At 40.1% G+C, this 24,737-nt stretch overlaps 1 protein-coding gene and 1 long non-coding RNA gene across 2 annotated transcripts in view; one reads left to right on the top strand and one right to left on the bottom strand.

The window, feature by feature from the left end:
* The window catches only part of PLXNC1 (plexin C1), a 99,657-nt gene that overhangs the window by 1,764 nt on the left and 73,156 nt on the right, over positions 1 to 24,737 (top strand). Inside the window, exons 2-5 of the mRNA XM_038403703.2 lie at positions 11,345 to 11,473; positions 13,649 to 13,783; positions 15,569 to 15,669; positions 24,548 to 24,662. Coding sequence (XP_038259631.1) covers positions 11,345 to 11,473; positions 13,649 to 13,783; positions 15,569 to 15,669; positions 24,548 to 24,662 — 480 coding nt within the window. The remainder of the gene's footprint in view (positions 1 to 11,344; positions 11,474 to 13,648; positions 13,784 to 15,568; positions 15,670 to 24,547; positions 24,663 to 24,737) is intronic.
* Positions 18,489 to 21,626, bottom strand: LOC122455753. Its single transcript, XR_006274209.1, has 3 exons — positions 20,859 to 21,626; positions 19,753 to 19,760; positions 18,489 to 18,501 (listed from the first exon to the last, which is right to left on the bottom strand). It is a non-coding gene; the product is annotated as an uncharacterized LOC122455753 (long non-coding RNA).

The following is a 24,737-nucleotide window of genomic DNA, read 5'->3' as shown; positions in this document are numbered from 1 at the left end:
ATGAGGGGTCGAGCTAGGATTGCAGTTTAGGAGACCTTGCTTCAAATCCCCCACACTCAGCCTCCTACGTCCTCTTGCCATCTAGGCGTGCTTCCTCCCCTCCACTCCGTAGTGCACCGTGCACATCTCTGGGGCTATATAAATAATAATAAGGAATACTAAATATTAGGGCTTTCAGTCACACTTAACCCACACGCTTAACTCAACCAAATTAATTGATTAATCATACTTATAACAATAGAATACTAATGGAAACGTATTCAATATTTTGGATGTTTTTCTACATTTCAGTTACAACACAGAATACAAAGTGTACACTGCTCACTTTATATTGTTTTTGATTGCAAATATATGCACTGTAAAATGACAAAAGAAATAGTATTTTTCAATTCACCTCATACAAGTACTGAAGTGCAATCGCTTTATCTTGAAAATGTAACTTAAAAATGCAGATTTTTTTTTTTTTTGGTTACATGACTGCACTCAAAAACAAAATAGTGTAAAACTTTAGAGCCTACAAGTCCACTCAGTCCTACTTCTTGTTCTGCCAATCGCTAAGACAAACAAGTTTGTTTACATTGAGGGGAGATACTGCTGCCAGCTTCTTATTTACAATGTCACCTGAAAGTGAGGAAAGGCAAAAGAAACAACAACAAAAAAGACAAGAACGTGATCTGTCAAGAGAGCCCTGGTCTCTGGCAGACCCTCCAACACCCAAGCATTCTGCAGTTTAACCCGCTGCCCCTTCTAGATTGGGACAGCCTTGTCCAGTAATGGATGGAGTATTTTGGAAGCTTCATGAGAAGAGGTTGCTTCCCTAACCACAGTTAGGGAAGCACTCTTGAGATCGTCCCAAATAAAAGCTGCAATATAAATGTAAAATATATTAAAACTAGTTAGTCGCATCAAATAAGATTAAATATCTGTCCCTTTCCACATGGAATCATAAGATTAGGTGTGTGAAATCCTGGCCATATAGAAATCAGTGGCAAAACTCCCATTGATTTCTATGGAGCCAGGATTTGACCCTCTGTTTTTAGGTTTCAGTCACTTTGATTGCTGTGGTTACTGATGGTAAATTGAATGAAAGGAGTTAACAAAAAGTCTCTCCTTCCCAAACAATGGTTATTTAGAAATTGGATTTTGGATGCTGGTTCTTTCATTGTAAGTGCTTACATGATTTCTTTACTGGCAGACTAAGGTGTTTTATCAGACTGTCATCCATGGCAAAAGTGAATAATAAACTTCCAATAGCAATCCAGACAAAAAACCCAAAATAAGTATTTTGCACAGCTCACATATCAGAAATTCTAGAGAATTGTTTTTTGAGACTTTTAAGGAAATGGGTCTAAGGAGTACAAATACTACCATCTATTTAGATGGCTGTCATCAGCATGGTATCTAAGTATCTAAATATGGAAGACCAACATTCGTTATTTTAAGAACAGTTCTGTCTTAGACTACAAGCATAGTCCCATTATTACAGCAATAACTCCAATCTTTCAAAAGGCTTATCTTTATTGGAAAATTAGGTTGTGTTAGAATATGACCATGAGGAGTTGGGTTAATTAACATGATGCTAAACACAGCTTTGCTGTCAGTATAGACAGGGATTGCTATGTTTAACATGTCACTAACTGGACCTCTAGAGTTAATCAAGACCAGCTGACACAATGTTAAACTTCATTGGTTCCTGCCTACATTGGCAGTAAAGTCATGTTTAACATTGTGTTAGATAGTGACTTCTGAGTGTTGTGTTATTCCATGACCTAATTGTCTAATGAAGCCAATGCAAAGGAGGCATGATATTACCTTTATTATAATTAGGGCTGTCAAGCAATAAAAAAAATGATTAATTGTGTGATTTAAAACATTAATTGTGATTAATCGCACTGTTAAACAATAATAGAATACCATTTATTTAAATATTTTTGGATGTTTTCAAATATATTGATTTAAATTACAATACAAAATACAGTGTACAATGCTCACTTTATATTTATTTTTGATTACAAGTAATTTGCATTGTAAAAAAACAACAAAAATAGTATTTTTCAATTCATCTAACACAAGTACCGTAGTGCAATCTCTTTATCATGAAAGTTGAACTTACAAATGTAGAATTATGTACAAAAAAACTGCATTCAAAAATAAAATAATGTAAAATTTTAGAGCCTGCACGTCCACTCAGTCCTACTTCTTGTTAAGCCAATCACTCAGACAAACAAGTTTGTTTACATTTGCAGGAGATAATACTGCCCGGTCCTTGTTTACAATATCACCTGACAGTGAGAACAGGCATTCTCATGGCACGGTTGTAGCCAGAATTGCAAGATATTTACGTGCTAAAGATTCATATGTCCTTTCATGCTTCAACTACCATTTCAGGGGACATGTGTCCATGATGATGATGGGTTCTGCTCAATAAGAATCCGAAGCAGTACTGATCGACACATGTTCATCTTCATTATCTGAGTCAGATGCCACCAGCACAAGGTTGATTTTCTTTTTTGGTGGTTTGGGTTCTGTAGTTTCTGCATTGGAGTGTTGCTCTTTTAAGACTTCTGAAAGCATGCTCTACACTTCGTCCCTCTCAGATTTTGGAAGGCACTTCAGATTCTTAAACGTTGGGTTGAGTGCTGTAGCTAGCTTTAGAAATCTCACGTTGGTACCTTCTTTGTGTTTTGTGAAATCTCCAGTGAAAGTATTCTTAAAATGAACAACATGTGCTGGGTCATTATTCAAGACTGCTATAAAATGAAATATATGGCAGAATGTGGGTAAAACAGAGCAGGGGACATACAATTCTCCCCCAAGGAGTTCAGTCACAAATTTAATTAAAGCATTATTTTTTTAACGAGCGTCATCAACACGTCCTCTGGAAGCATGTCCTCTGGAATGATGGCTGAAGCATGAAGGGGCATACGAATGTTTAGCATATCTGGCAAGTAAATACCTTGCAATGCTGACTACAAAAGTGCCGTGCAAATGCCTGTTCTTACCTTCTGGTGACATTGTTAATAAGAAGAGGGCAACATTGTCTCCTGTAAATGTAAACCAACTTGTTTGTCTTAGTGACTGGCTGAACAAAAAGTAGGACTGAGTGGACTTTGTTTTGTTTTTGAGTGAAGTTACGTAACAAAAAAAATCTACATTTGTAAATTGCACTTTCACGACAAAGAGATTGCACTATAGTACTTATATGAGGTGAATTGAAAAATACTATTTCTTTGGTTTATCATTTTTACAGTGTGAATATTTGTAATAAAAAATAATATAAAGTGAGCACTGCACACTTCGTACTCTATGTTGTAATTGAAATCTATATATTTGAAAATGTATAAAAATATCCAAAAATATTTAATAAAATTCAATTGGTATTCTATTGTTTAACAGTACAGTTAAAACGGTAATTAATCACAATCAATTTTTTAAATTGTGGTTAATTTTTTTTACTTAATTGCGTAAATTAACTGCGATTAATCAACAGCCCTATTGATAATTCATTGTTCATTATCCATATTTGCAGGAAAGACAGAAACAAATGCAATTCCATTTTAAAAAGTCATTTTGCAAGCACAAAAGGATAGGAAGGTAAACACAACACACGTGTGCTCACTTCATGCATGCATGCTTCATCTTCCAGATATTTCTACTTGCATTCTTCTGTCCTCTTCCCTCAAAAAAGTGCAAGGTGGTTCACTTGCATAATGTGATGCCATATTGAATCAAAAGCGTGCATACGTTCAAAATCTTCAGAAAAATAATGGAAAACTTGTCATTCAATATGTAAAACTTAAAAAAAAAAATCCCTGTAGAAATCGATAGGGCTTTTGGGCACAAAGGAGCACCATGTATCCCAGAACATCAACTGTTCATCATAAAAAATGTGTAGACATGCAGCAGGTAGTTGGCGATGTGTATGCTTTACATCCCAGCTCTTTTAAAGATAGGATTGTTATCTGGCTACAGTCATGACAACACGAATATGTTGTATTATTACCACTGCCTTGATTCGGAGCTCTGAGCAAATCTTGTGGCTGGTGGACTCCTCTGAACATAACCCTGCCTTTTGCCAGCAACCCTTAAAAAAAATACCCTTTTAAAAAAATATTGCAAATCCTGGTCCTCTTGATGTGTGGTATGGTCCAGGCTAGTGTACATAGATCCATCATGTTGGCTCTCTGCAAGGTTCAGGATGCTACATTTTGATCTTGGGTATGCAGCCCTCAGCAAGAGCATACGGTGACATGCCACAACTTTGTGACAGCACTGGTTTTTTGACTGATTTGTGTGGGAATCTCCTATATGTCCACATTCAACTGCTGCTTGCACTTCATGAATGTTGCCTCTGCATTGTGGTTCTGAGTGACATGCAAAGGGTCTGTATTGCTAAGGGTATATGTGTACTGGATCATCTGTATTCCTGCATTTCATGGGACAATGGTTTAGAGATTCCACTATAAACTTCATCCTGAAAGGTACTGAGCACTCTGGCCCTGATTTAGCAAAACACTTAAGCATGTGCTTAACTTTAAGCACACCAATAATCCTGTTGACTTGAAAGGAACTACTCATGTTTAAAATTAAGCATAAATGTTAATACTTTACTGGATTGAAACCCGGGGGGGCGGGTGTGTGTGTGATTTGAGACAATATTGCTACTGTGGTCAAACAGAACTTGTGCTTTTGTTTTAGCAATGGATTTAAGTGTAGCATTCCAAACAAGTACGTTTAAAATCTGTCTCCACCAACTTTATTTCAAAACATATAACTCCAGTGATCACTAGGCCATGTGTTGCATTTTTGCTTATGAGACTGGACCAATTATGCTATGATTTCATACAGTGGGGTTTGCACATAGCATTTTGTCCTAGGTTGCTACATTTATAGCAATATACAATATATACACAATTTATAGCTATATGATGTGGCACTCCCAGCAACTCATGACCCAAAATTAGAATTGAGGTGAGCGAGGGGACAGAACTATACCTCAAACAAAATTGTATAGTTTTGTAATTATTTTGTTCTCCTTGCTTTTTTCTGATCCAAATTTCTCTTGCCTTAATTTTGGGTATATCAAATTGTAAGTACAGCTGAAATATATGTTGTAATGGACACTGCAATAGAAATTACGTGCAGATGAGCACATTTTCTGCTCAAATTAATGGCTGCTTTTCCCAATGAGAAATCACCAAATTCAATCTGACTTTGTTTTCAGAAATTTGGCTGTGTACCAGTGACCATTTTTTGGATGCCTGCAATTCTGAAATGGAAGCTCCATGGCTAAAATACATGAGGAATACCTGTTCCAATTGCCTTTGAAGTCAATGGGAGTCTTTCCTTTCAATTGGCTTTGGGCCTGCCCTGTAGGAACTACTGGAATATCACACCCTGCCGAGAGATTAGGATTTTGTGCATCGTAGATTAGCATACATGACTCTGTAAATAGAGAGAGTGGTTTAGAACATTATCTCCTCACATTTAAGAACCTGTAACTGAGGTCAGCAATTGCAAAACAAAAAGACTCAGCAGTGTTATAGGGAAAATTCTGAGTTAGGCATGTGTCCACATCGTGAAGAGGAGCATTTGCTACATTAAGATGCTTCTGTTATGAAATATTAAGATCTAAATGGCTACTGAAAGAAAAGAGCTTTTTGCTGGTCTGCTCTCTGTTATGTCATATCACTGAAGAGTTGTAACAATATGATCTTGGTACTTTTACCCATATATTCATAAGAAATGAGTAGGTAGATTGTGTAGTGTGTGGCCCTTTATTCATCAAGCACGATTAAAAACCTTGGGCCAGATTCTTAGCTGGTGTAAATTGGCACAGCTCTGTTGAAGTCAAAGTATGGAAGTCAATAGAGCTGGACCCAATTACCCCAGCAGAGAATTTGGTCCATTAATATACAGACACGAAGTATTTAAATTTTGTTATAACTGGCCCTCAAGGAGTCAAACTCTTTTAAGAAAAGATTTAAGGCTTTCAAAATACTGTTTAGTGTAATTAATTTTACAGTAGTCCAGTCATCCAAAGTACATTGCCAGACCATTAGTGTTACGTTTGCTGTGACAAGAGTATAGGCTTCCATAGCCAGTATATGTCACTTGAGATTGTCATAGGTAATTACTGATTAAATCTTTGTGTCCAACAGGAATGAGTTCTAAAAATGTCTCTGTTCAGTATGGGGAATTAAGCCACAGGAATCTTGTAAATTCTCTGATAATCAGTTCCTAACTAAGAGTTGCCTTGAGTAATCTGGCTTGACCAAGTATTTTTGCTTGAAACTTTTGAGAGACAGTTAGGGAGTTGTTGAAGAAGAGATTAGCTTCCTTGGAATCATGTGTCGATCAGAGGATGGTTAAGTTAGCAGGGGAGAACACAGTTCCAAAATCTATATTCAATAAAAAACAAAGTTATGCCATTGTGCAAATATTTGCTACACATTTCTCATATGCTCTGTGTCCTGATCAGATTGCTGCATTTCATGTTATTTTGAGGGAATCTGCATGGTAGCAATACTTTAGAGAGATTTTACAGTCTCAGCTATGAATATTCTAGATGAATTATCTGAATCAATTTAGCTTAGGCAAGAAACTCTATTCTGAGATTTATCTGTGACTGTCCTAGGTGGAAAGTAGTTGCTAACTAATTATTGCAAGGGAATGAACATACTAAAGGAGAGAGTCTACTTACTACCTGCTTGATATATTGCAAAAATAAAATAGGGCCTATTTTTCTACACATGGCAGGGCCAAAAAGGAATTAAGAGTTATGGGCCAGATCCTCAGTTGGTGTAAATAAGTGCAGTTCCAGTGAAGTTAGTAAAGCTGTGTCCATTTACACCAGCTAAGGATCTGGCTTTGTATCTTTACTTAGTGAGCAGCTGCAGTAAGTTCGGAGCTGTACAAACAGGAAAACACAGCCCTTTCCCCAAGGAGCCTGCACTCTAAAACATTTAAATAAAATCAAGACAGAACATAGAAACATGAATTTAGCAGTCACAGCTGTGCTCAAGGTGGAAGAAATCTAGATGTAAATTATAGAACATGTATAAGTAATTTCATGCAAAGGGTCATAAACAGGATACATTAGAAGATGAGGTGGTTGTAACACAGTCTATATTAATCCAGGAGACATCTGGGTTTGTTTTTGAAATTGAAGGAGATTGAGGAGTGTAGAATAAAGCAGAAAAGTGGGATTTGAGAACTGAAAAGAGCAATCATTTTGGACATGATGGTCTTTTCTTGGTACATTTCTTGTGTTTTTATGGATCTTGGAAGTTGTGACCGGGGCCCCTGGGTGGGCCACACTGAGATTGCTCAATTAGGGCAAACTGCAAAGAATGGGGCAGACAATCCCCAAAACTGATGGTTATTCTAATACTTAGATTCACCGAGTCAGCAACAGAAAAGCTTCTACAATACCTTACTGGTTACCCAGAATCCAGAAATACAGTTCCCTTAAAGCAACCCAGCCTTGAGCTTCCCACCCAGACAGCCAAGTCAAATATGATAAGGATTACTGAACACCTTGTTTGTCATATATAAAAAGTGCTATCAGGTCAATGAATATTTCAGATCTTACCCAAATACATACTTACAGCCAATTCTTATAACTAAACTAAAATCTATTAAAAAAGGAATGAGAGTGAGTACTGTTTAAAAGATCATTATACATACAGATATGAATAAAGTTCTATGGTCAGTTCATAGTAGAGATGGTGAGCTTCAGAGTTGTAAAAAGTTATTTCAGAATTAGTTCTATAAATTATAGTCCAATGTCAGGGTGACCCAGTTTGGAGCTGGGAACTTCAGTCTTGCAATTCAAACTTCCCCTGATGAAGTTTAAGCAGATGTGAGATGATAGGATCAGGGCCCTAGAGTTCTTTTTATAGTTATCTAGCAGCCTCTTGACAGCATGCAGTCCTTGGTGAACAATAGTGGCTTTGAAGGAACATCCTATGTCCTAAGAACCACCAGTGATTAGCTGCATAGATTAATAAAAGGCAATTGCCCAGCTCCCGCCATTTACAGGTAGTTTCCACAAACTTCAAAGAGAAATAAAGTCAATGATATTACAACATTCACAGTTTACCTAAATATTAACATCTCCTTTTGATCTCTGAATGAACAGAATACAGCGATAGACAGGAACCGTTTGGTTACACGGTCAACCTCAAACACAATCATTATCTACTAATATGTTGAATCTGCGTCAGTTAGCCTGCTAGTTGTGTAACCCTTTCTGACCCTATGTCACAGAAGTGTTCTGGAATACAGGAATACAGAAGGAAGGAGAAGTATGACTAATGAAGCACAGAGGAAGCTCCAACTGTAAATACATTTTTAGGGCTGAATCAAGATTGGTTTTACTTATGAAAGGAAAAGCCTGGGAAGACACTGCACTGCTATAACTCATTTAGTCACAGTGGGATAAGTAAAAGGGTTGGTTAAAAAACTAAATGCATGTGAAAGAAGGATGAAAGGAACAGCAGCTGCTCCCCAAAGGGAGGGGACAAGATAGGAAATAGGTTGTAAAAGAGTTAAGGCAATTTTTTTGTTTTGATGGCCCACCAAACCAGTTCCCCCTTTCACCATCCATGTAAGCTTAATGTTATAGTGCCCCTCCATCTAGCAAGGAGAATTGGGGTGATGTTTCTCAAACTTGTTAGGGTTGCTTCTTCAGTGAGAAAGAGAGGATGCTAAAGAATGGCACTGCTCATCTACTAGTATATAAGTTAAAATAAAACTCAGTCACCATAGTGTTTCAATGTCTAGGTGGTTCCTCCTTCCTTCCAGGGTCTAACTGTGCAGCTTCTGCAAGACACCTTGAGTAGCTTGTCTTCCTTTCACTCCTGCCAGGGGTGAAAGTAAAATTAAGCTCTTACTGGTACAGGGCCAGCTCTGCCCCCCGTGCCTCCCCCAGAAGGAGCGGGGGGGTCAGCGTCCCCCAGCCAGCCCATCTGCGCTGCCTGGCCCGTACCGCCTGGGGCTTCAGTGGCGATTTAAAGGGCTTGGGGCAGCTACTTCGTTTGCCCACTCCCCCCCATCAGTGGCAGCGCGTTAACGTCACTGCCCGTTTTACGTCCCCTCATCGGTGGCCCTGCCACAGGGACCCAGCAAGGCCACCAATGGGGGGGGGCACAAAAGGGGCAGCGACGTTAACGCGCCGCCATGAGAGTGCTTTAAGCAGGATCCTTAAAGTGCTGCCGCGGCAGCGCTTTAAAGTCAGCGGTACGGGCCGGTACCGACAGCCACTTTTTACCAGTATGCCCTACCAGCCCGTACCACCTTACTTTCACCCCTGACTCCTGCACAACATTCCCTGAAAAAATCATGATGGTCCCAGAAATCCAATCTTGGTGACCACCTTGCTCCTCAACCTTAACTAAAATTCACTGTATGGGCTAATTGTTCAAGTTTGCCATCCTCTGATCTGCTAAAAAAATGAAAGGTCAATTAACTTTTTTTTCTTAAAATGCTTGCAATCATGATTTCCTTTTTTAAAACAGAGCACCATTGTACAGAAGTCTCATGCCTAAACTGAGTACTTTACATTTCTGTACTGATACATCACAATCTCTGTGTTTTCCAATCCCTTGAAAAAAGATATATATTTTTTAAATAATCAAAGTTAATCAAGTTGTTGTTTTTTTTCAAATGTGCTTTCTACAAACTAATTCAAAGTAACTCATTTAAGTTACAGGAAAATATTTTAATTGAGTGTGGATTTACATTGCAGAAAAATATTCTCTTTCCATTGGATGATGGCCTTGTCACTGGACTTGGCGTGCTCTGTCACAGGTTCACTCTGTGAACGTGGGAAGTTGTGTCATTTTTCTAAAATCCCCAGTTGTAACATGGGGAGGATAATGCTTCCCGTCTCCCATCCTTTGTCTATGACCAGATCTTCCAAGGGAGCTAGTTAGGTTCCTGACTTTGATGAAGCTCCATACAGGTGTAGGGATCTGCCTGTGAGGAACAATGTCCAGATTTGTGGTTTTAGATTGTAAGCCATTTCAGGTAGGGCATGTCTCTGACTATGTGTTTCTAAAATATGTAGCACAATGGAGCCCTCATCTTGGTTAGGGTCTTTGGAGGGTCCTATATAATACGATTAATAATAAATTGTACATTTTTTGCATGATGATATAAAAATAATTTTCTAAAGAGATATTGCCCTACGTTTTCTTATGCTGGAGTTGCCCAGGCATTTCCATAATTTAATATAGTTTTACAACTCAGCTTCAACAAAGAATTGTGGGTGATGCTTGGAATTGAAATTCCCACAGATACGTTTTGTTTAGACATAGTGGGTCAAACACTTTTTTGTCTCTGTAGTGTAAATCTTACACCAGTATTTTGGCCCAGGCTGTTAATAAAATAATTAATTTGTTATTAAAATATGTCTATAATAATATTATATCATAGTTACATCTTCACAGAGTTTTTTAATTTTTGTTATAGTATTTACTTATATTTTTATCATGAAGACTGTTACTGGGTCTAAATTAAATACAGAAACTTTAATTTCATTTGGAACAGAGTTATGATGGAGGGGAAAGCAAGGGAATAAACTATATTTAATGCCTACAACGTCACGAATTGTATGGCACTTTCTAGTTCTTATGGTCTAGCAATATGTTCTATAAGATTCAGCTTCCTTTACTGCAAAGCAGGAAACCAAAAAAGGAAGGGTGAAGCACTTCATTTTCTGTCAAGAGAAAAAACAACACCACCTATTTGTTTGAACCTATACCTGCTGTATCCTGGGTAACTGCATTCATTAAAAGAGGCTATGAAAATATTTCAGGTCTGAAGCAGGGTTCCAAGGACCCAGATGAAGGTACACTGAGGATTACATGGAGTGGGAGCCAGTAATTCGTAGTAGATCTGGACATTATAGACTTTAAAACAGCAGAGCGGCTTTGCAATATGGTACAGTGGGGGTGGACATGTAGACAATTAGCCAGAGAAGTAGTACCAATAACAGGCTTCATATCTGGATAGATATCCACAACGAATCAAGGAACAAATGGCTGTATCTGCTTTGATTCTTTCTTTCCCTCCCCATTTATGTTAGTAATTATTTAGTATTTATATTTGCATAGCTAAACAGGCCAGATTGACAAAAGGATTGTCACATCTCTCTGTACATTTCCAAGAGTATATTGTGTTGACACCCTGTTGAGAATAGAAATATCTCCAAAATTGTGGTCCATAAGGGGAGGGCACTGAGCGGCTTCCCAGGAATTCTTCTTCTTTTTTTTTTAATTGCATTTTACAGTATTGTTGAATAATTTTGTCACATGTTCTTCTCTTGTCTGATTTTCAGCAAAAACTGTTATCACCGGTCAAAAAGTCACCCACCTTGATTCACTCTGATTTATCAGCTGTTTATGCTACTGTAGTTTTGAACAAGACAGTTTTGTTTTTGGGAACAAGAGATGGACAGTTACTGAAGGTTAGTGGAATGTGGGATATTTTTCCTAATCAATGTGTTTTAATGAGTAAATGTTTCCTTTGTTCCATTGTATATATTATATTGTATACTAACATCATCACCTGGATATCTCTCTATTCTGTTTTGTTTGCATTTTAAAGAACTGCAGTATTGTTACTTTCACTTTTTAAATATTCAAATGTGCAATTATTGGTTTACAGTCCCTTGGTGACAGAGGAACACAGAGAACAAAATAACATCCAGATGAGATTATATGTCCTGCTTAAAATCCGCAAATATAGTTCACTAATTAAATAATACCTATAGTCCTTAATTTATTGTTTGTACCACATTTAGTTAGTCTGTGTTTACCAGTGGAGACCAAATATTATTAGATTTCTCTAGCTGTTTTTAAAAAACAACTTTTCTGTGTCTTGTGGTTATCTGTCCATTAGGAACCAAGACCAGGCTCACTTTACTAAGGCTGCTGAGCAGTTGACCTTTGCCTGTTTTGAGTCAAAAACAGAAATGAAAGGCCTCCTATCTCACTGTCAAACCCAGGAGGCAACTCTCTTTTATTTTAGATTTTTTTTCCCCAGTGTTCTGTAACAGTGCATTTCCTGTCTACACTGACTCTTTCTGTTTTTAGTAAGCAGACAGCTGGAGTAGAGTAAAATATACCATGAAAAACTTTCTCCTGTTTGTTTCCAGGGAGCTGGAAACCAATTTTTGATAATTAAATAAAACTGAATGCTTTCATGTTTCTGTAGCTCAGTGGAGACCATGAACACGTCTCCATTGCTTAGCCTTGTTTGTGGAAATAAGAAATAAACTCAGGGCAAATTTTGTACTGATGTTAGTTTGCTGATTAATATAAACATTAAAATATCTTTGGATCCCCTACTCCTTTTACTTTTGTGAGAGGAGAGGTGTAGAAACCTGTGGATTTGGGTTGGGTGAGATATGGAAGAGGAATAGCAACTCACAAGCATCCTCTCATCAACCCCAAAAGCTCCAGGGCAAAACAACTCCTATTATTGGAGACAGAGTCAGCAGTAACTTGTGTAGGTTCCTTTTCATGCTGTGGAAACTCCTCCTTGATGAGTGGTCCTGGGAAGTAGAGGTCCAAGGAGCCAAGTCCCTTACAGTATTACTCACACAAGAGCTGTACTGTCAAGGGGCTGCAGGGAGTATTGGGATTTGGGTGGCAGTGTAGAAGCATGGAGCCTCTACTCACATAGTCTTTGCCTGTGGGAGTACCCATGGATTTAGGGGGCTGAATCTCTGCCATGAAGCAGGGTAGGGGCCACTCTCCATCTTCTGAGAGAAGAAAAAGGCATAAGATCTGTCTACGTTAGTGGTCCCCAAACTGTGGGGTGCACCCCACTACAGAGGTGTGGCGGAACATTCAGGGGGGCACGGCAGGACCACTCAGCCCTGGCCCCACTCTGCTCTGGCCCCACTGCCAGCTGCAGTCCTGGCTGCTGGCTGAGAGTCTCCCCCTGGTTCTGCCCTCAGCCTCGGTCCCTGGCCTGGCCACAACTCTGCATGTGGCCCCTGCTGCCAGCCCCAACTGCTGCCTGGCCACAGCTCTGCTCCCGGCCCTGTCTCCCATCCCAGCTGCAACTCTGGCCCCAGCCTTGACACCTTTATCCCTATCTGCGCCCTCCTTCCCCCGGGAGCCACGACCGAGCCCCAGTTTCCCGACCATGTCTCCCGAGCATGGGCAGGGGTAAGGAGTGGCCCGATATGAAAAGTTTGGGAACCACTGGTCTACATCTTAGACCTTAGTTCATATTGTGGACCCCTTCACCCTCCACTCTACCGATAGAAATTGTTACACACTTCATATAGTATGGGTATAGCTCTCTCTTCCTCCTCGTTTGATGTTGATGTCAGTTAGTGACTTAATACTGATAAAAATTACATTACCTACCCTACTCCAAGATCCAGATTCAGTACAAAATATATCTAGTTTCTATGCTACAGAAGACATGATCTGCTGTTCTTGTCCTCCAACTTTCTGCATTATGAGAACCAGACACATTTCTAAAGAAATCAGGTCACAATAAGTCTTCTAAGTGGTCTAATGATGTAGCCACTGTCGGAGCATGGAAAGGATTTATGATTAAAATATTAACTGTCTTCTTGTTAATCAAGGGGTTTAGTTGATAATTTTACATCTCATGTTTTTAGGCTATTCTTAACGACAACATGGAACCAAACTGCCCTGAAATTTTGTATGAAATTGAAGAAGAATCTTCCGTTTTCCCCAAACTTGTACTTGACCCAGTGGATAGTGACTACATATATCTGTCATTTGCTAACGAGGTTGGTACAATACTAGATAAAATGATTAAATGATTAACTGCTATCTTGAAGACTTTAATAAGTTTTCTGTCATTGTATAAGTAGAGCTTTTCATTTGAATTACAATCAAACCGTAATCATCAAACTGCAGTTAACCAAAGCTTGGCTGCATCCCCCAAAGTTTGGCTTTTAGACCTGCAGAGCTCATAATAGGCTGACTTTTATGTGCTCCCATTGAGGGAGTACTCATATGATTAAAGTTAAGCATGTGGTTAAGTGTTTTGCTGGATCGAGACTAGAGTGTTTGGAACCAGTCAGGATTGAACTCAAGCTGCATAGAAGACCTGCTGATGAACAGGTCTCATTAACTCTGTGGGAACAAAGCTCTGAGCCAGCGGACTAGTTCTCTATAATGTGCGGAGTTTGGTAGCAGGCTTTGCAGTCTATACTATTGAATTATGTTAACTCAAGATATGAGTTTGAAATCCTGGCCTTATTGAAGACAATGGAAAACTGCCATTCATTTTGGTGGGGCAGGATTTCACCCATGACCTTTATGCCTTTCCTTAAGATTAAGTCTCTTCAGTGCCAGTGAAAATCATATTTTTACCCTAAAATCTAGCAGAATGATTACAAATTGTTATAGACACCTCTTGACTTTCAAGGATGGAGAATCTCAAAGTGCAAAAGTTTACTGTTCTAAAAATAGGTATAGATCTTTAGAAGAAAGAACTTGATGTTCTTTAGTCTTGTTGGAAGAGCAAATTACTATGGAGAAACATTTAGGAATAAATACCTCTCCAAAACCTTGCTTAGGGGCTTAGCAAGATCTTTCATAAAAGGAGACTTCTGATCCTGAGTACAGACTTTTCAGTTTGTTAGTAAATTCCCCTAATGATCTGAACCCCTAATTATTTCAGAGACCTTCAAATAAATTGGATTCCATTGTATATATTTGGAATACAAGTTGATCAAGGGTCTGAGCAAAACCACAATAAACAAAACAAACAATCTTAATGTCTGCAATACAATTTATAAGCAAATCTTTTGAATCAGGAAAATGTTTAGCATTTATAAATAATGTTCATAGTTTTCATTTAAATTTATTTCATTTTGAAAATGGTTAATTGGAATATTAGAGACAAATTTTCAAATATACATGTATCTACAATAACCTGTTTTTGCACACTGAAATGGAATTTTGTATGCATGTTTCATAATTCCATGCATTTGTACCAGTTTGCATGTGTAGTTACCCAATGCATACATGCAAATATCTATTTACATGCACAGATGCATTTTTTGCACATGCATTTTTGGATGTACATTCATTGCACCATTTAAGAATTTTATTTGGAAGAGACAAAAATCCATTCTCTGCTAACCTAGAAGATTCATCATAAACATATCCCTTTCTATTATACATAATTCTCTATGCTACTCGAATATTTCTCCTGTATCCATTTATGGTAGCATGGGATTTTTCAGAAGTTAGAACCTAATAGCTAGTTTTCCAGACTAAAATGTACCTTACTTTACGAGTTATCTAATGAGGAAACTCCATAGATATCCAGTGGATATCTGTTTTCTTAAGTATATCACTTGCTTGCTGTAGATTTTTTTAAAGGCAAAGAATAAACATTCATTTTATGAGGTTCATGAAATAAACTCAGGGCAAACTTTGTACTGATGTTAGTTTGCTGATTAGTATAAATATTAAAATATCTTTGGATCCCCTACCCCTTTTGCCCTTTTTGAGCAGAGCTAGTACTGTTCAGCATAAGTTATTGCTTTCTGTATTTTTAGGTGAGAAGAATACAGGTTGCAAACTGCAATAAATATGGTTCCTGTAAAGAATGTTTATCTGCAAAGGATCCACACTGTGGATGGTGTTCTTTAAGCAAAAGGTATTGTCTGGTAGTTTAGACTTTTAGGCAAAAACATATAATTAAATGTTAATTTCTAATAATTCAGGGCTGTATTCAGAATATACTTAGGCCTGATCTACCCTAGGAATTTATATTGGTATAGCTATGTCTCTTAGGGGTGTGAAAAATTCACATCCTGAGAGACATAGCCAAACCACCATTACCCTCCCCCGTGTAGTCCGTGCTAGGGTGACAGAAAAATTCTTATGCCAACCTGGATACCACCTCTTGGGGAGGTGGATTACCGTCCTACACCAACAGGAGAACCCCTTCCATTGGCGTAGGTAATGTCTGCACTGAAATGCTACAGCAGCTCAGCTGCAGCAATGCTGCTGTGCCACTGTATGTTTCAAGGGTAGACAAGCCCTAAGTGTGTCTTCAGATATATGGGAATTCTTATGAATCCCTCTTGCTATAAATAGATTACATGTTTACTGTCACATGAGAAGGGGCTCCACGCCTTCCAGGGGCTGTGTTAACCTCTGGATATTTAGGATCTCTCTGTGAAATTTATGTAGGACTGGTGAGAAGAGTGAATTCTTCTGTTTTAAAAAAACATTTGTTGTATTAAATCGTGAACAGGTATCCAGAGACCCTCTTTTTAATGCTAGGCATATTTTGTATGTGAAAATATAAATAAAGTCCTGAATCTCCTTCAGTATTAGGGTTCATTGTATTAGAATTCTTACCTGATTCTCTATGCAAAATATTAGGAAGATTTTCTTCTAGGTCTGTAGGGAACAAGTTTCTAAGCATCTCCCATTTTTGCCATTAGTTATGTTGCTCTGTTTGAAGCTGCATGGGCAGGTTTGGCAGACTGCTGTACATTTTAATCCCATCCGGTTTGTTTTACGTTGATGTTAACAGACTGCTGTTGAAGACCCACTTTTCTGTGTAGGCCTAGGCGGATATTGATAGAAAGCAATCTAGTATCTTTTAATTTGTTTTATCCAAGTTGTCTTCTGCTGGCTCAGAACAGATGTTCCACCAAAACTATGTTGTTAATGGAGGATAGGTCCATCAGTATGGAGGATAGATACGTCAATGGCTATTAGCCAAGATGGTCAGGGATGCAACCCCAGGCTCTGGGTGTCCTTTAATCTTTGATTGCCAGAAGTTGTGACTGGACAACAGGGAATGGATCACTCAGTATTTGCCCTGTTCTGTTCATTGCCCATGCAGCATTTGAGATGGGCCACTCTCAGAAGACAGAGTACTGGGCTAGATGGGCCATTGGTCTAACCCAGCATAACTGTTTCTATGTTTTTATGTTATTTTGTTATTTATATTACCCTTATTGACCTTTTCAGGTTTCAGATTTTCTATATGTGACGTTTACAGATGAAAGCTATTAGTCTGTAAATCTCCTGCATATGAAGGGGAGAGATATCACCAAAAGTTTCCATCTGTTGGAGAGAGAGAAAATCTTCATTTTTAAGAAACCAAATTACCATAATATGCAACCTACTTAACATCCACACAATTTTTCAATATTAATGGATTTGTTTTTGCAAATTGAGGATGAAAAGTGAATTTTTAGAAAAAGAGGTGGAGGTATTTTTAACAAATGTTTTTATTTAAGTTTCTACATATACACTAAAAACAATATACGCTGTAGTACATCTTTATCATGTGCCAGAAATACACTTGGTGTTGTCAGCAGATAAAAGGGCAGTGCACAACTTGTTCTGTGTACAATAATTTATCCTTATCTACTCTTTTACTTAATGATAAATGTTTGTCTTAGATACACTTTTCCTTTATTTGAATAAAACTTATTATCATCTCCTGATTTTAAAGTGATAAAATTATCAGTATTGATTGAAATGGTGATGTTCTGATGTGAAAATGTGTACATCTTGTCATATCTGTATACATGAAACAAAAAAAAAGTTTTTTCTACTTTTTCATCAAATAAGGGCTAGTGCATACATTCCCCTTCCTTTCCCTTCAGTCTGTCAAAACTTTTAATAACAGAATAGAGCATTTCATCTGGATCTGTATTTAATTTCCACATGTAAATCTGTGCTTAACTGAAGTATGTTGGAATGAATCCAATTGGAGGTGCTAATGTTTTTTATGCATTTCATATAGGAAAAAAATACAGCACATCTGTGTTCTTTTTCTTATTGAAGAGCAGCTTAATTTTCAAATATACTGCTCACTTGCAGCTCCTCTTGACTTCAGTGGGAAATGAGTTGATCAGCACTTTTGAAATCAGGCCCCATTTCTTCAGAAAGGGCTGTGATTTTGCACCAGGAAACCATCATATTGCAGCAAGACAATAAAGAGATGAAGTACAGTAAACCAAAAAGGCTTTTTGGTTAACACAGTGGTAAACTAGGTGAAGGTCCTTTATTGACTTCATCATACAGTAATGAATCTGTACATCTAGAGACACTGCTCATCACGATCTATGAATGAAGTGATGCACATTGTGAAAAGGGATCTTTAACAGAATAAATATTTTGCTTGCTGGTAAAGATGTGACAAATCTCAATTCTGCTTCTGTCCGTACACAAATTCATTTATTTTGCAAATCTCATTATGAAATTAATTACAAATACTTAAACTGGACCATGTCACCTTGACTCTGTCAAATCTGCCACCTGCTCTCAGTCATTGCCAGATTCTGTCCTTCTAAACTTGCTCCCATCTTCAAGATTCCCAATCATTCTCATCAATTTATTTGTGTCCTCCCATCTCCCTCATGTACAGTGCCACTGATCCAGTCCCAGCTCTCTGCCTCCATCATGACTGAGCTCCAGATACCCTCACCTGCTCACGCCTCATTCATAACTCTTTCCCTCCCTAGTAATTTTCTGAATCTGAATGCTGATAGCTGCTAACTGTCTGCCAGATACCAGTAGCCATTTCTAAGTACCCAGTGGATCCAAAATAATCTGGATTTGTTAGATTCCCAATTTATTATTTATACACTATGGGCTAAGGCCACGTCTACACTAAAAACTTCAGTCATTGCAAGTTATGTCGATGTACAGTTGCCAAAGTTTCAGAGTATATTTGGCTGCTTGTGTTGGTGTTGTGTGTACTCACCAGGAGTGCTTGTGTTTGTGCAGTGTGGTGCACCACGAGTAGGTATCCCAGTGGGCCATGCACCCCCACCTGAGTCACTGAGATTTTGGGACATTTTCTCAATGTTTTGTGGGATAGTAATGATTCGCCAGGCATTTTGGGAAGCTAGGTGTCAAGTTCCCAGCATGCAAGTTTCTCCATTCCATAGTATCTTCCATATCCCGTAATTTTTATAACTTTTTTTTTAAAATGCCACAAACTTGTGTGGTACTTTTAGTCTCTGCTGTCTCTGACACAAGCAGGGAGCCCTCAGAACTCAGCACTAGTCTCATGACTGTTGCAAATACAGAATGCTGACATTCAGGAAGTACTGCAACAACCAAGATGAGGAAGATGATGATGGCTCTGAGGAGAGTTTGTTGATGGACATAGCAAAAGAAAAATTCCAGGTTGTTGTTGGTGTTCATGAGCAGCTGCAGACGGTGGAGCACCACTTCTGGGCCCAAGAGACGAGCACTGACTGGTGGGATTGCATCATAATGCAGGTATGGGATGATGAGCAGCGGCTACAGAACTTTAAGATGCAAAAGGCCACGTTCCTGGATCTCTGTGCCGAGCTCGCTCCAGCCCTCCAGTGCAGGGACACCAGAATGAGAGGTGCACCAAGAGTAGAGAAGAGTGTGGTGATCATTCTCTGAAAACTTAGAATACCAGATTGCTACTGTTCAGTGAGAAATAATTTTGGAGTTGGAAAATTCACAGTGGAGGCATTGTTGTGCAAGTGTCTGGGGCTATGCAGGACTATGATTCTTGACAATGTGCAAGAAATAGTGGATGAATTTTAAAATATAGAATTCCTGAACTGTGGCGAGGTGATGAATGGAACTCATATCCCTATATTGGCACCAGCCTACCTTACTAGTGAGTACACCAACAGAAAGGGCTACTTTTCTATGATAATGCAAGTACTAGTGGATCACCAGGGCTGCTTCATTAAAATCAATGCAGACTGGTAAGAGAAGGTACATGATGCTCTCATCTTTAAGAACACAGAACGTCTGAGAGAGCTGAATGCAGGGATATTCTATCCTAACCAGTGGATTATCTTTGGTGATGTGGAAATGCCAGTAGTAATTCTGGGGGACCTAGCCTATACCTTGCTTCCCTGCTTCATGAAGCCATACACCGGCCACCTTGACAGCACCAAGGAAAGATTTAACTACAGGCTCAGTAGGTGCAGAATGACTGTGGAATGTTCTTTGGTAGATTGAAGGTTACTGGTGTTTTATTCACTAGATTAGATCTCAGCGAGGAAAAAATCCCAGTGGTTATAGCTGCATGTTGTATAAGCATTATATATGTGAGGCAAAGGAAGAAAAGCTGCCACCAGGATGGAGGGGCAAGGTGGAGTTGCTCTCTGCTGAGTTTGAACAACCTGACAACCAGGGCTATTACAGGAGCCCAATGTGGAGCTATGCATTCGTGGGAGCTTTAAAGATTCCTTTTTACGGTTAGCCACATTAGTGTTCTCTCTCGCTGTCTTGAGAGAGTGTCTCTCTTCTATAGTTTAAAGTGTATTGTTTTGTTTTTTGCCTGCTGGCATCTATTCCCTTGTGTGTGCTGGAGAATAATAACTACTGCCGTGCCTGAGGCTTTCCCTGCCACTCGAAGTTGTGTGGTGCTTGCTGCATCTTTATAAATATGGCTTGGTGTTTTTCTGACACTCTCTGAATTCTGGGGTGCGTGATTTGCATTTGTAAGTACTGTTTGATTTCTTGACTGCCGCTGTGCATTCTGTAATATTTCCTGTGAACTATTAAAGATACTGTGATTCTCCAAAAATAGAACTTTGCTGAGTGAGCTGCTGGGCGTGTTTGTCAAGTTAGGCAACTAGGAAAGGGCATTTCAAAAAGTGGGGTTTTTCATGTGTAGCTGTGTGATCCCACTGAAGTCAGTATGGTTGCAAGAGTGTACATGAGAGCTGAATTTGTCCCATTTAGTTCAAGTGATACATGCCATCAGTCGATACATGCCATCAGGCTTTCGTACAGGCAGAATGGGAGTGTTCCAGGCTGACTGGCATTCTCGAAGGATGCCGTACGTTAGGAACCGATCTATAGTCTCCTGCAGACCTTCCCTGGCTTCCCTGTTGATTGGATACTGTTTGACTTGCACCGGGCCTTTCCCTGGCATGAGCTGAACATTAACGGGGGTTTGATGGGTGGCCTTCCCTGGGACCCCTCCTGCCCACACTAGGGGGTACACCTGGTCCTCCCATTAGCTCCATTCTGGGGCTTGCCTAACTGAGGGCTCAACTGCAAGGGTCATGATCCATGCATTCTTGGAGGGTAAGATAAGGGTTATTTTGTCTTGAGTAAAATGCAGGGTGGCACCTAGGCGACAAAACAGATCCCGTCCCAGCAGAGGCATTGGGCACTTGGGCAGGTAAAGTAGCTTGTGGGATATAGTTCAGTTTTCCAAGGCACATTCCGCTGGGGCATACACGGGGCACTTGGTGCCTTTGCCTGTGGCGCCCACCATGGTAAGGGAATCTGCCACCGGCAACTGAAAAGGTCGGTTTATGGCAGTTTGTGCCGCTTCAGAGTCCACTAAAAAATCTATTTCCGAACTTCCCACCTGCATTTTTACTTGGGGTTCCGGGGAAAGGGTGGTCCGTCACCCCTGACACCCCTATTCCTGTTCCTCTGCTGCCATCATAGGGGCACATTTCTTCACTGGGCATTCATTTTTCCAGTGTCCTTCCTACCGGCATAAGGCACCCTGGTTGCGACCCAGTCATCTCTCCTGCGGGCCCAGATGTCTGCGTCCACGGCCCCTTCCTCCCCGTCCACTTCCACCATCTTGTGGCCTTCCCTTTGTGCCGGCCTGTACTGCCACCACCATCATTTTAACTTGCTTTTTTTCCTTTTCTGCCTCTCTCAGACTATAAGCTCGGTTTGCGGTCTCTAAAATTTGTGCCATGGTCATGCCCATGTCTTCCTTTTTCTGCAACTTTCTCTTAATGTCGGGGGCTGCCTGGCTGGTAAAAATACCCTTTATAATTGCCTCGGTTGCCTGGTCATAGGGGTTTGCGTTAGTATTTTGCTGAATGGCATCCCGAATGCGCTGTAAAAAGGCGACCGGACTTTCTTTTGGTTCTTGTATTATTTTATACGGTTTTGCCCAATTGTTGTGTCGGACAGCCGAGTGTCGGAGTCCATGCAAAAGTAACTCCTTATAGGAGGTGAGACGGGTATAGCCCAAATGGTCATTTGGGTTCCACCTGGGATCTACTGGGGGACCATCTCTGCGGCGTCAGGGACGTTAGTTGGATCCTTTTCGTGCCTCTGCTTTGCCTCCGCCCTTGATAACCTGATTCTGCTCCACCTCAGACAACAAGATCCTCAGGAAGATATTACAGTCGTCCCAATCTGACTTGTAGCTAGCTAGACACCCCTCAAAGACTGAAATAAACCGGCTTGGGTTCATTGAGAATTCCCCAGCCTATACCTTAAAGGCTGCTAAATCTACCAGATTAAAAGGCACATGGGTGTAAACCTGCGTGGTAGAGGCCTGGCACCCTTCCGCTCCTGAGCGGGCCACAACGGTCTCGGTAATCAAAGGATAGAATCCCACCGAGGGGGCAATCTCTGGAACCTGAGGCACTCTGTCTTTATATGGTGGGGGCGTTGGGGCCGAAGGGGACACTGAATCTGCCATTACAACTGTAGGGGAGGTCTGGGGACTAACATTACTTACTACCGATCCTGTCGGAGTCAAATTACACCTTTGTGAAATATCTGTTCTATTTCGTAAAGTCATAAACGATTGCGCATACAGATGTTCATTCCATTTACCCATTCGCTGACAGAACAGGAGTAATTGGAGGATCGTGTTATAATTAATTGACCCTCCCGGTGGCCACCTTTCCTGGTCCTCGAGCTGATATTGAGGCCAGTCTACTGTACAGAACCTTCTTAATTTGCTTTTAGTCATCAGATCCAACCCAAACACTTTCCAGTTTGCTAGAATGCATTCCAGGGGTGTGCACTGCGCCCTGCCTGTGATACTCTGTCCCTGTCCCATGTTCCTGGACGACACTGGGCGTCCCCAGGTCTTAACAGGGAAAGTCCAGACCACTGCACTGTTCCTACCTTATCCAAGGGACTGGTTCCACACCGTCGCCCGCAGTCGCTTCTCCACTATATGAGCGCGTTGCACCGTTGTGCCCTCTGGGGTCGATCAAATCGTGTCTCCTCCAAGGCCCCCAATGAACTCACCGGTGCGCGCTGGGCGTCGGTTGTTGCCGCAATCCGTCAACCGCCGGGAGGGGTCTGGGCAAGGCTAAATAGCAACCTCGAGCCCCACGTTGGGCGCCAAAAACTGTTGCCAGCACAGAGTGCCCAAGGCAAGCAACGGGGGGGTTTGTTGCCCGGTGTGAGTCGCGCCAATTATCACAACGGGGTGGAGAAGCAGAGAGTTTATTTGAAGCTTCAGATATGGCACAGGGAGACTGAACTGTCTCAAATCCTGCACACCAAATGCAGATTACATCATACAATTTATACTTATTTTTCACTCAGCTACATAAGAATATGCACCCAATCACCTGTTGCCCTGTTCTATAGCGCAGCCAATTATATTTGCATTGTTTAAGCCCTTTCTTATTTGGTCATACTTGAGTTACTATCTCATGGAGGCTATTGCTAAACATCCCCTTCTGTATCTGGTTACAGACACAGACATGCTCTTACAGCCGGCTGATACCAGTTTAGGCTAGCACTTTTTTTGTGTGTAATTATGTTAGTTTGTTTGCCATTGCATAACCTCAGGGTTGCAGAAGGTTTACCATGGAGGAGTTTTGGCTTGCCTAGGTCTAGAGCAGGAGGGCTTCATCAACACTCGTGGTCTTCCATCCTCCCAAGTTACCTAGCGTTATGCCCAGTGCCACCAACATTGGGATTGAGGCATAATATTTTTCATTTCACATGGTTCAAACAAACAAGTTTTGAATAGTTTTGTTATTATTTGCCTCCTGGAAATGAATGCTTTATTAAAACAATTCAAAAATTCCTAGTTGCTCCACAGTCTTCTGTCCAAACATACTTCTGTGCAGGCTGATTTACAGTGTATATTTTCTACAACAATTTGATATTAATTGAACCTCATGTGTCTACCCCTCCCACCTCTGATTTAATTTATACTTTAATACTATCAAAATATATTTTGCTATATCTTGTCAGAGACAGGGTTCTGATCCAAAGCCCATTAGAGTCAGTGGGAAGAGTTAGCCAGGATGGGTAAGGAGTGGTGTCCCTAGCCTCTGTTTGTCAGAGGGTGGAGATAGATGGCAGGAGAGAGATCACTAGACCATTACCTGTTAGGTTCACTCCCTCTGGGGCACCTGGCATTGACCACTGTCGGTAGATAGGATACTGGGCTGGATGGACCTTTGGCCTGACCCAGTATGGCCATTCTTATGTTCTTAGCCAGGACCAGACTCCAGGCCCCCTAAGACCGTCTTAACTCGGATGTGTAAGTGCATTTCTAAATAAAATCCCATTGACTTCAGAATACTTTGCTGAATCAGGGCCTAAATGCAGAAATGACTGTGCTGTGTATTTATTTTGAAATGCTAAATATGACTAGAAGATTTGTCTGACTGTTTTCCTATAGCTTTTTATGGTAGCAGCTGGGTGGGTTCCTGTTAAAATTCAATAAGATACTGAATAAATTAAAGCACTGCATCTGGTACTGAAGCTTGTATAAAGAAGTATTGACTAGTGAAATTTTGTGTGTGTATGTGTGGTTTTTTTTTTAGGTGCACTTTAAAAGGAAATTGTTCACATTCAAATAACTCAAGGGACTGGGTTAACATTTCACATGAAGCTGGTAAATGCCTTACAATCCAGATACTTCTCATTGGTAGAAAAAAGGTATGTAAAAACAGTTGTATGTGTATTTGTTTGTCATTTTAAATGTGCTATTGCATCACTTATAGTAACTTTCCT

Source organism: Dermochelys coriacea, chromosome 1 (assembly GCF_009764565.3).
Source record: "Dermochelys coriacea isolate rDerCor1 chromosome 1, rDerCor1.pri.v4, whole genome shotgun sequence".
NCBI classification, from domain to species: domain Eukaryota; kingdom Metazoa; phylum Chordata; order Testudines; family Dermochelyidae; genus Dermochelys; species Dermochelys coriacea.
The sequence above is the reverse complement of the archived record's forward strand: the minus strand, read 5'-3'. Positions and strand labels throughout refer to the sequence as shown.